Source organism: Solanum dulcamara, chromosome 7 (assembly GCF_947179165.1).
Source record: "Solanum dulcamara chromosome 7, daSolDulc1.2, whole genome shotgun sequence".
Taxonomy (NCBI): domain Eukaryota; kingdom Viridiplantae; phylum Streptophyta; class Magnoliopsida; order Solanales; family Solanaceae; genus Solanum; species Solanum dulcamara.
This window is the reverse complement of record NC_077243.1, coordinates 10,137,230-10,149,618: the sequence shown is the minus strand read 5'-3', so window position 1 is coordinate 10,149,618 and position 12,389 is coordinate 10,137,230. Positions and strand designations below refer to the sequence as shown.

At 34.7% G+C, this 12,389-nt stretch overlaps 1 protein-coding gene and 1 pseudogene across 1 annotated transcript; both read right to left on the bottom strand.

The window, feature by feature from the left end:
- Positions 1 to 135: 135 nt before the first annotated feature.
- On the bottom strand, positions 136 to 2,715 carry LOC129894490 (protein DETOXIFICATION 16-like; annotated as a pseudogene).
- A 1,105-nt stretch (positions 2,716 to 3,820) lies between these two features.
- Positions 3,821 to 7,876, bottom strand: LOC129895234 (plant intracellular Ras-group-related LRR protein 9-like). The gene is made up of 3 exons (XM_055970918.1): positions 6,868 to 7,876; positions 4,754 to 4,920; positions 3,821 to 4,666 (listed from the first exon to the last, which is right to left on the bottom strand). Exons 1-3 carry the CDS (start codon positions 7,618 to 7,620, stop codon positions 4,018 to 4,020), a joined length of 1,569 nt encoding a protein of 522 aa, XP_055826893.1. The 5' UTR covers positions 7,621 to 7,876; the 3' UTR covers positions 3,821 to 4,017.
- Between the last annotated feature and the right edge of the window lie 4,513 nt (positions 7,877 to 12,389).

Genomic DNA, 12,389 nt, shown 5'->3' with positions numbered 1-12,389 from the left:
TCTCCATTTCCACAAATTTTATTTTCTAGTGAGAGCGCGTTCAAGACCATAGCACTCTGCCTGTACCCAATTAACCAACTCAAAATCGCATTGACTCTAGCATTTGATTTATGCTAATGATTTGTTGTGCTTCAACTAAAAAAGCTTGTTAGTTTCTGACTCCATAAGTACAGTGTGTTCGTATAGCTTTTCAGTTCGAATGCCTTGTAAATATACCTTTGCAACAAATGCATTTAGAGTACAGAGTAATACAAATGACAGAACTTATTTCTATTTTTGCATTACAATTTACAAGGTGAAGATTTGACAAAAATAAGATTAGAAACAACCTAATCATGACATTAATAGCTTCTGAGGTTTCAAGAAACTTGTACTCTACACATAGCCTTCACTGCCTGATCATCATAGTATAAACACGAGACAATTTCTTGTTAGATTCAGATAGAAATATTTGGTAATTTAAAGTGAAAATTTGAAATTACCTGAACCTCCCAATTTATCCTCAGGGTAATAAGTATAAAAAGTAATGCTTGAAGACCACTTCCACTTATAATTCCTGTCCAAAGACCCTGAGAAACAATATTATGAACCTCAAAAATATTCTGAGACTATATAAATATCTTGTAGAAAAGGGATAATTTTATAATTTTTATAACGGATGTGGGTGACTACTTACCCCCGCATCAGGTGTTTACACCAATTCAATGCAATGTACCATAGTTAAATGATTTAATGAAGTGAAAAATATACATCCATTATCCATAGCTTAGTGATAGTTGTGTATGTTCCAATACATGTTACGCATTCATTGTTTTGGTGTAAATACCAGACACGAGTAAGTTTTTACCATGGGTGTGTCATTTGCAAGTGAAGAACTTGTTACCTTTGCTCCAAAGTGGAAAACAAAAGTTAAAATCACAGCACAAGGAAGTCCAACAACATAGTAGGCTACTAAATTGACTAGTGCACCAAGTTTCTGCATCCACATCCTCTTGTGGTACCTTTAATAATGTTGTCATCAATAGAGTTAATTTTGTATTCAAGCAACTATATATAGTGCTGAATTGATGGAACACCTTGCGATCAAAGCATAGGGATTCAAGTTTTATTAGATAGTTTGGAGTTCAGACCTGAAAGAACCCCTTGGATTCCATCCATGAAATTGGACAATGCAAGTACTGGCATGATTGCGGCCAGATATTTCACCACTTCCTCTTCGTTAGTGTATATATATCCCCACACGTTTCTTGCTGCAATTGCGATTTCACTCAGTAGCAGGCCCTCTATCAGCAATAAGCAGAACGACCCGTGCTGCTAACTTGGCTACTTTTGGTCTCCCTGCTCCCAGTTCATTGGATATCGTTGTACTTGGCTCCAAGAGAAAGAGCAGACAGAATTCGTAACTCGTTAAATAGTGATTACACAAGTCTCTTTGTTTTCGAGTATGCCTAGAAAAGAAAACGATGATTTCCTGGCAACTTACCTTACTGAACTACTAAATCCAGAGGGAATCCTGAAGACCAGAGAACTGGTACTCATGCTGGGAAATGAAAGAGGAAAAGAGTAATATTGGTGATGTAATGAATCAAATTAAGCTTGATATGAAAATGCCAATGCCAATTATTGGTTCATATTTTCGTTCTTGGCATTCAGCTCTACTTACCTGATGGCCATCATAGATGTCTCGAGCTTCGGATTAGGAAGCAGTCCTGACATAAGCACCAGAAACTCATAGGACCATTGCTCCAAGCTTTTGGTCCGGGTCCAAAAAGGTCATGTCAGATCACACAATAAAATAGACAGAAAGAAGTCGGAGAAACTTGTACTAATATGACATTTACAAAAGAAAACAATTGGAAGGATAGTCAAGGATACTGAAACTAACCAGATCATACAAGCTGAAGGGATAGGTAATGATAGAAAACTGAGAAGGTTTCTTGCACCCTCTTTGGAGAACCCTGTCCACGTTTTCTCGCATGAGGATGCATACCTTATATAAAGCGCCAAAATCAGCGCATTGATCCAATAAGATATGGCATTACAGAGTGCAGCCCCTTTGTTTCCCATTCCCAATCTTGAAACCAATGCCCAACACAAGTAGACATGAAGTAATTGGCATTGTAAGAGTCCATAAGGAAGAATGCTAGGAATCAACCAACGAGCATACACTCTGGGGTGGATTGAAAGTTCAATGTCTTGTCCACAGAAAGCAAATATATGCCCTGCGAATGCCCAAATAATCGAAATGGGGATGGAAATTACCACCACTACAAGTATACCCCTTTGCCTATGTATCCCAAGCATATGATACTGTTTTGCCCCATATGCTTGTCCGCATAATGTTTCCAATGCACTTGCCATTCCAAGCTATATATTCAGAATAAATTTAAACCATCAATATGTTGTAACGTATTATTTACCAAAAACAGATGACTAAAGCAAGTAGTAAAAGGGATCCAATGCGTGATCTGACAAAATCATATATATACCATGAAGCGGAAACCAGTTACTCCAGCAAAAGAAGTGGCTAAAGTTGCACTGGAAAGAGAGAGTTCTCCGAGATGACCAACGAACATGAGAGATATCAACAGCAAAAAGTACTGCATAAAACCCACAACAACCAGAGGTCCTGCTAATTCCAATTGCTTCTTTAACTCTTCAATAGTCTCATACATATCACACCATCCCTTGTTGCCATTTTAAGGATCCTTTTCATTAATGTTGGAAAGAAGAGGAAACTCGTTCCAAGTTTTTTTCGTTGATCATGGTTTTACTTTATCAACACAAAATTACGGGAAGAACAAATAACAATCTAAGTAAAATTAAGAAGATTAATGTAAGTATCAGGTTTCAAGATTGAGTAATATATGTCACCATTATATCATGTAATTGGTCCTGACAAAATGATTTGGTCCACGGCAATATCCTATAAAAAAAACGATGAATGTAATTCGTGCTAATATTTTATTATTCTTGAATATTCTCTTCCATATGTGACAATTATCTGGGTGCTAAACTGCAAATTATTCTAGAATATCATGCATTCAGGCACTATCTGCAACACGCGTTAATGAGCAAGATATATCTGAACCCTTTAATGTTCAGCTGCATTTTTAGGCCGATTTCATTACTTGACTCTAGTTTTAAAAGCGAGGGTGTTGGTTCATGGGCATTAATTAATTATTGTATCGTGATCCATGTGTTTAAGATCTAACGCACAGTTGCAAGCTCATAAATATGCATATATAATTGGTAGGAACGAACGTTGTAACTTGATGGTGTAAAAACTATAGTGCATTGGGGGAAATCGACAACTTAATTGGTTGACTATCTAATTTTTCACATATTGGTAAGCGTTCCATCCCCACTTTTTTTGAAAAAAAGAACAAAAAATATGTAATATTAAATTATATAATATTCCGAAAATTAATTTGAATATCAATGTATGATTACAATATACACATATATAATATCACCAAATTGTAATATTTTATAGTCGAAATTCGTCCGATTTGATCATCAATTAGTCTCCTTAGTAGTTATTTCTCTTCAAGGTTTACTATGGGCATGATTTGATCTATAAGAAAATACCATTTTCGAGGTGCAACAACTCGTACATTTGAGAGAGATTATTGTGTAATTCCTAAATCCTGTTACTTTTGTGGAAAAACGGAATTGATATAGAACTTCCATCAATTCAACACTTAAAAAACAGGCACTCGTGAGAAATTATATTTGCTCACTCTGCTATTGGGCCTATTGCAGCGACCACTCATCAAGTCTGATAAAAAATTTCAACACAAGCATTTTTAGAAGCTAATGAGCAAAAACCAGTAGTTTGTATTATTATAACATATAAATGTTCTTTTTAACAAGTCACAATTTCGAAAACATCTTCGAGAAACAGATTGCAAAACATCAACATCGAACTTCATGGGAAAAACATGAAAACCTTGAACGGAAAAAGATAAAGACGAATGAAAAAGCTTAATAGGAAGAGCTCATCAGCTTCATAAGTCATAACTGCTGGTTGAGATAATGGTCTGCATCTGACTTGGCTTCACCGCCCAAATACCCTGCAACAGTTCCAAAAATATTTGAAACAGCACCACTCAACCAGGAGGTACTTCGAGTTACTAAGCCTGTCGGTGTCTGCCCCATCTCTTCAAGCATAATTTGTGGTTCTTCTGCCAACAATATGTCAAGCCGTCGCTTAATCATATAAGCCTTTACGGCTTCAACCCCTTCTACTACGACTTCCTTTGGAGGTATCACAAGAGGGTTTTCGTCCAACTTAAGCACAGTCAGGTTGTCAAGCCGGCTAATTGTATCAGGCAGTTCATGAATCTGGTTGTTGCTCAGATCCAGTTCCTTAAGATTTATCAAGTCACCAATTGTGTCAGGAAGCTTAGTTAGGTCACTGAAATTGTTGCTCAAGTTAAGGATCTCAAGATTTGTCAAGTTCCCAAATGAACGTGGAAGCCCATGTAGTTCATTAAAGTGCACATCTAAAAGGCGCAGGGACTTCATCTCACCAACGGATGTGGGCAAGGAACGAAGCTTGTTAAAAGAAAGTGAAAGTCTTTTCAGATTTACCAGTTCATACCCAATATTCGTTGGCAAATAAGAAAGCTTATTGAAGCCTGCATCCAATTCTACTAACGACCTGCAAACACGACCATAACAAAGATAATACATTAGTGTATTCGGGCTGGGTAAAAGGGTAAATAGCTCATTTCTGAACCACAATTACCTGCAATGACAAATGCTATCTGGCAAAGTGACAAGCTTGTTTCCAGAGATATCTAAAATCTTCAAACTAAACAACAAACCAATGGAGTCTGGCAGCGATTCCAAAAGATTAGAAGAAAGATGCAGCTCCTCAAGGTTTTCCAAGCTCGCAATTGAATCAGGAATCACCTGTTTTCCCCCAAAATTAAGAAGCAGAAAATGACAAACATTAGAAATGCCAAACAGCAGCTTGCTTTTGTTCTCATTCGACAATCATGAACAACAATGTTGGGCAATTAGGCTTTTGATTAATATATGTTACAGTGGAAAATATTATGCAATTGGCAGATGAAAGAAACTTGAAGTGGATACAATGAGGGAAATGATGCAATTAATTAGAAGTGTCAGAGAAGCATCGGGGCACAAATTGGTAGTTTCCTTTCCAGTGGACACAGATGTTGTTAAACTATATATAGATTATAGCAATGGGACTAGCTTCAATGGTAAGTGACAACTGGTTCTCTAATTAGAGTAGATTGGCGGTGACACATCACAATGGACATCGTTCCAGATTTGGGTTTTAAGGTAGTCAGCATATTACTTCAAGTGTATAAGAGAAAGTATTTATGAAGATCTATATAGCTGACCCCTACTAATTACAAATGTAGTAGTAGTTGAGTAATTTGATCACCGATACTATGATGAATTAACAAGCAAATATTTTAAAGCTTCACACTTGCCATGAAATTCTGTAACTCAGGTAACAGTATTGGAATTTTCTGCTGGTTCAAATAGTAAATATGACAAAATCACATTCACTACTACCTCAATCAGAAATAGCTATCCCTTTTTGCTTCCTTATAGTGAATAGTCAAGCAAATTGATCATTGACTAACATTTTTAAATGTATTTTTTAATCACTTTCTTACAACGAAAACTGCAGCCTTTAGAATTTTTCATGTAGTAATAACTTACATTTTTCCATATATGAATTAATCCACATCAGGTTTAACTTTGGAATTGATCAAATCGATCAGCAGAAAGAAAAGAAACTAAAAGGCAGACAGCTAAACTGGTATGGACTATGGAGGGAGTACAATACTATTTTATGGGAGACATTGGATCCCAACTATCCATACATGATACAACAAGGACTTTTCCTTATACCAAAATTATAGATGAAACCGGACTTCAGAAAATTTCTTTTAAACTCTCAACATCACACAGAAACCTTCCCAATCGTTATTCTTGCTCCATTATTTCATTTCTTACAGGGCCTACTTCCATTTCTCCCTTACATGCTCCACATACTTATCAGAGTAAGACTCACTGTAAATGTGCAGTTTCAATTTTGCCGAGATTATGTTACTCTCCATCACGGCATTAACATTTAGTACTAGGTGTAGGTGGAAACCAGAAGAGAGGACATCTATTGTCAACCACTAAGAAGGCAAATAATTTGCACACTTCAAGATGCACACTTGCATATATTATCACTAAAAAAAAGGCATACAGATTTGATGAGCAGCAATAACTCATAGGTCACTAAATTCATATCACCAAATGCTTAAAATATGTTAATTAAGTCTTATTATTTTTATTCTTTGAGTTAAAACTAGAAGACTCAAAAAGTGGCTTAGGCAACCTAATGAACGAGTAACTACATTGTCAATTAGTGGACATTACAAGCATATTACAAGTCCACAATGAATTATATCTAACATCTTAATTTATTTCCAGAAAACCACAAGAACAATAATACATAAAAAATCCAAAATTTCATTTTATCAACATTTTAGCCTACTTTTAGATACATACCAATACAATATTGCATCAAAAAACCCAAAAAGACAGAAAAGGGTGCATGATTGCCATTGCTCTCACCTTACCAAATTTCGTCCATCTAGCACTAGAGTATCGGGGTAAAAGTATCATTAGCATTCAATTACAGTATATCAAATACCACAAAATGCAGCAAGGCATCATGCAGTTGACACGTTAATACAGACGGTAAGTTCAAATCCAAATAGAGTTGCATGTTAATACAGACCATAAGTTCAAATCCAAATAGAGGGAGTCGAAGACAAGAAGCATGAAAATAATCTCAAGAACAGGAATTTTGGAACTAGGACATACCGTAAGCTGGTTGTTGGACAAATTAAGCATGATTAAGGAGCGAAGCTTCCCAAAAGCTTCAGGCAATATCCTCAGCTGTCTGCCAGACAAATCAACCCTTTCCACACTCTTCCCTAATGCCTCCTGCAAAATCCCGATCACTTCCTCATTTACTTCCTCTTTCAACTCGGAACCCGAAGCCTGTTCAATTGATTCCACATCACCACCAGCAACGGCCGTCTCATAAATCTTCTCCAACCTCTGTTCCGCATCCTTCAACATCTTCTCATATGCCTCGTGCAACTCATCCAAAGCTATCAACGCTTTATACTCCTCTTTCTCCTTTTCCACAGCCTTTCGACACTCATCCTCTTTAACAGCCAAGTCCGATCTCCAATCCTGCCTCTCCATCTCGGGTGGACGGGGCGACAGGACAAGCTCTTCGAGACGCTTGGACAATTCCGCCTCGATCTCAGCTAACTTCACCTTGGCAGTATCAACAAGCTCGTGAAAAGGCCGCTCGCCTAGGGTTTTGAGCATGGACCGGGTCTGTGACACGTCGGCAACGGCTGATTGCATAGCGTTGATGACCTTAGGATCGGTAAGATGAGGCATACGTTCGGTGATGTCGAAGTGAGGTTCTGGAGGAGGTTGAGGGAGATTTTGGGGCTGTTCGATGTCGAATTCATCAGGGGCGGCAGTTTTACGGCCAATACTGGGGAGCTTGGACATGACGTAGGAGAGAATTGGGAAATTGGTAGGGTTTGGATCCATGGCTACCAGAGATTATCAAATGAAATTGGGAAAGGAAGTTTTAGTTTTTTGCTAACTGCGACTGTGCTACAGATTGCGTCAACTATAAGAGCAGGCCAGGCCGGCTGACGAACTAATCCATGAATAACCGTTTTACACGGTAAGATCGCATCTCGATATTTTTCCTTTTTTCTCTCTGTACATCTCTATCTCTATCAGTTTTTTCGCATGTTGATATTTTCCTTTTCTTTTTCTCCTCTCTATCTCTTTGTCCTCTTTTTTCTCTCTAATATCTCTATTTATCTTTTGGCCTCGGCTGAATTATCCGATCATTCACAAAAATATTTTATTTGTTATAAAATAAATTAATTTAGCAAATTAATAAAAATGAGAGATAGAAAAAAAATAAAAAGAGAGAGTTGAAAGAATTGAGTGTGTCTGCTTGCATTACACACTAAATGAGACTATTTATAGTCAAAAGAGAAACAGGATAAGGCATAGAGTACAATGCACCAATAGTACTGAAATATTATACTTCAGGACCAAAAAATTCTTTATTCTCTTCTGGAGGTCGAAATGGATCTTTGTCCACTTCAAGTGATCGAACAATCATTGAATTACTTAATAAATGTGCTTTGTCCATATTAAATCATTTTAAGATTTTCTTAGTGTAAGCAGATTGGTGGACAAAAGCCCTCGATTGCTAAATGTTCAATTTGCAGACCCAGACAAAAATTTATCTCTCAAATTCTTTCTTTATATATTCAATCGCCTTTTAGACCTCTTCAGGAGTTTCAATGAGATTTATGTCATCAACATAAACGACGAGTATAACAAACTCTGATTCTATTTTCTAAAAAAAAACACAAGGACAAATGGCATAATTTATATAACATTTATTTATCAAGTACTCACTAAGACAATTATACCACATATATTCTGATTATTTCAGACCATATAATGATCTTTGTAATTTGATTGAGTACATCTCGCGAGATTTAGTACATGCTTCAGACAATTTTAATCCTTCTGAAATTTTCATGTAAATTTCATTATCAAGTGAACAATGAAGAAAAGTTGTAACTACATCTATTAGATATATTTCAAAATTTTTATGTATAACTAAACTGATGAGATATCGAAAAGTTATTCCATCTATAATAGGTGAATATGTTTTTTTATAGTTGACCCCGAGCCTTTGAGAGAATCCTTGTGCAACATGGTGTGCCTTGTATCTTACAATTTCATTTCTCTTATTTCATTTTCGCACAAAAATTCATTTATAGCCAATTGGTTTTACACCTTCAGGGGTTTGGACTACAGGTCCAAAAATCTCACGTTTAACAAGTGAGTCTAATTCTGATTGAATTACCTTTTTCCATTCTGGCCAATCACATCTACGTTGATATTCTTTGATGGATTTCGGCTCAAGACTTTCACTAGCTTGCATGAAGTTAGTGCAAACATTATATGCAAAAATATTATCCATCGCGATTTTCGGTCTGAGACGTATAAGCGTTGCTGCATGTAAGATAGCATGACCCTAAACAGTAATTGTCAATTTTGTTTTCATAAGTAGTGGTATTGCTATCAATTGTAGGCACTTAATAAATGACTCTGCAAAGTCATTTTGAGTATGGACATGAGCAACAAGATGTTTAATTTTTATCCAAATTGATAAGCAATAATCATCAAAAGCTTGTTATGTAAATTCTCCAGCATTATCAAGGCAAATAAGTTTAATTGGATAATCTAGAAATTGCGCCCTTAATCTTATTATTTGTGCTAACAACTTCACAAACGCCAGGTTGCTAGATGATAAGAGGCACACATGAGACCAACTTGATGATGCATCTATTAAGATCATAAAATATCTAAACAATCCACTAGATGAATGAATAAGTCCACATATATTCCTACGTATATGCTCTAAAAAGCCAGGAGATTCGATGTCAACCTTCAGGGTTTATGGTCTGACAATTAATTTGTCTTGATAACAAGCAGCACATGAAAATTCATCATTCATAAAAATCTTCAGATTCTTTAACGGATGTTCAGTTGAATTTTCAAGAATTCGTCTCATCTTTATTGATCCAGGGTGACCTATTCGATCATGTCATAGCACAAATGTATTTAGAGCAGTAAACTTGTGGTTTACGATCAAATGTGCTTCAATTGCACTAATTTCTACATAATATAGGTCAGACGACAAAGTTGGTAATTTTTCCAAAATATATTTCTGGCCTGAGACACTCTTGGCTATACCAAGGTATTCGGTATTCATTTCATTTAGTGTCTCAACATGATATCCATTTTTGCGGATATCTTTAAAACTTGACAAATTTCTTGGAGATTTAGAATAGAATAATGCATCTTCTATAACAATCTTTGTCCCCTTAGGCAGAAATATAGTAGTTCTTCAGAAGTCTTCAATAATTTTAAATTATCAAAAATTATAGTAACATTCGCTTTTCTTCTAAGCAAGTGAAAAAATATTTCTCGTCTTTAAAAATTACATGAGTCATTCCACTATCAATTACACAAATATTCTCGTGATTGATTGTTGATCCAAACAAAATTTGAGGCATATCCATATTTTCTTCAAAAAGAAATAAGGTAAACGTTATAATTGAAACACAACTTATTATACAAATTTTATTTATTTACATGAATTAAAAAAATATAAACATATTATTTAGTACAAACAAATGAAAATAAAATTATTTAAGTATTATCAGGCTTATCAATAATCATATTTTCTTTTGGAAAATTGAAGAAATTAGCTACATCCAGATGCATAGGTTTAATATTATCTTCAGAGATAAAGTTTGTCTCTGGATTATTTTTTGTTTTCCTCAACAATGCCTGATAGAGCTGAACCACACGTTTTGATGACCGGCAGATCCGTGCCCAATGCCCCACACCTCTACATCTATGACATATATTTTCTGAATTTTTATTTGGTATAGCTTCTTGCTTTTCACTCTTCTTTTTATGTTGCTGATCATTTCTGGGTGTCAGCCGAGTATCATGATTATAGTTTCTTTTTCGACCACCATCACGATCACGATTGGGATCATGACCTCTTTTTCGTTGGTTATAGTTTGCCTGATTCGCTTGAGGGAGTGACAAAGAACCAACGGGCCGAATATCATGATTTTTCATTAACAGTTCATTATGACGTTCATCAATAAGAAGGTTAGAAAGTAATTCAGAATATTTTTTAAATTTTTTTTCGCGATATTGCTGATGCATGAGCATATTGGCGGGTGAAAATGTGGAATATATTTTTTTCAAGTTTGTCTTGCTCAGTGATTTCTTCTCCGCATAAATTTAACTTTGCTATAATTATAAACAAGAAAAAATTATATTCAGTTATATTTTTAAAATCCATTAATCTCAAATTGATTCAATCATGACGTGTCTGTGAAAGGATGACCAACTTCATGTGGTCATATCTTTCTTTTAGATTTTTCCATAGTTTAAGAGGGTCTTTTAATGTGATGTACTGTAATTTTAACTGCTCGTCAAGATGGTGGCGGAGAAATATCATGATTTTGGTACTGTCTTGACTAGATGTCATATTGTCATCTTTGATGTTGTCTGCCATACCCATCGATTCTAAGTGTATTTCGGCATCTAGTGTCCATGATGAGTAGTTTTTTTCCAGATATATCAACAACAACAAATTCAAGTTTAGAGATATTCGACATTTTAACAAAATAAAATTGTTATCCTTTTGTTGCATTTTTGAAATAGCTCAAAGTGATAAAGGCTTGTGCTGATAACATGTTATAAAACAAACTAACTTAGCAAATTAATAAGAAAAAGAGACAAAAAAAATAGAAAGAGAGAGAGAAAGTTGAGAGAATTGAGTGTGTCTGTATTATATTGAAGAAGGCTATTTATAGCCAAAAAAGAAAAAGAATAAGGCAGAGAGTACGTTTTTTTCTTTTAAAATGGATTCCACATAGAACGTGGAACATTCACTACTTTTCATAACATTATTCATAAATTTTAAATAATTTTCCACTTTATTCCACCGTTTCAATCTATTTTTCTTTATAGAAAATAACTAGCAAACCTTATATATAATAGTACTACTGTACAAAGTCTAACTTAACTAGAATTTGAAAATCTATTCATATAGTGCTATTTAGAATTAAATAAATACTAAATTCTATACAAATAATTTTCCACTTTATTCCACCGTTTCTATCTATTTTTCATTATAGAAAAAATAACTAGTCAGATCTTATATATAATAGTACAACTATACAAACCCCAATTTAACTAGAATTAGAAAATCTATTCATATACTATTTAGAAATAAATAAACATTAATTGGTTTCCTACATCATTATTCCAACACTTCTCCATGAATTTTTTTTTATTTTATATTTTTACGTAGTTACTCAATATCTTTAGGGCCAATTCATTTTAATTCACGCAAAATATTAAAATAAAATGCACTATATCAAGACAGACTTTATTTTAAAACTTCTGATTATAAATTCCTAACTTCAAAAATGATTCAAAACTTCTGATCATAAAGAAGAAGAAAAAAATCAATGCATTCCTTCTTAAATTTAGGTAAAACACTTTATGCCAAAAATGACTCAAATTTTGAAACCTCTCGTTAAAGTGAATGATGAAATGGTACATACGTAGACATTACTACGCCTTATTTCATAAAATTGTTAAATGTTAATTGTTAATAGCAACCAATAAATATTTTGGAAGGATCTCCAACAATTTGTAGTAACCAAAATTTTGATCGTCTGAAATAG

Excerpts from the sequence above, each read along its gene's own strand:
- LOC129895234 (XM_055970918.1), bottom strand. The coding sequence starts at position 7,620 with ATGGATCCAAACCCTACCAATTTCCCAATTCTCTCCTACGTCATGTCC. Across the intron at positions 4,921-6,867 it reads TGTCCAACAACCAGCTTACG|GTGATTCCTGATTCAATTGC; the intron begins GTATGTCCTAGT and ends GGGGGAAAACAG. Across the intron at positions 4,667-4,753 it reads GATAGCATTTGTCATTGCAG|GTCGTTAGTAGAATTGGATG; the intron begins GTAATTGTGGTT and ends TCGTGTTTGCAG.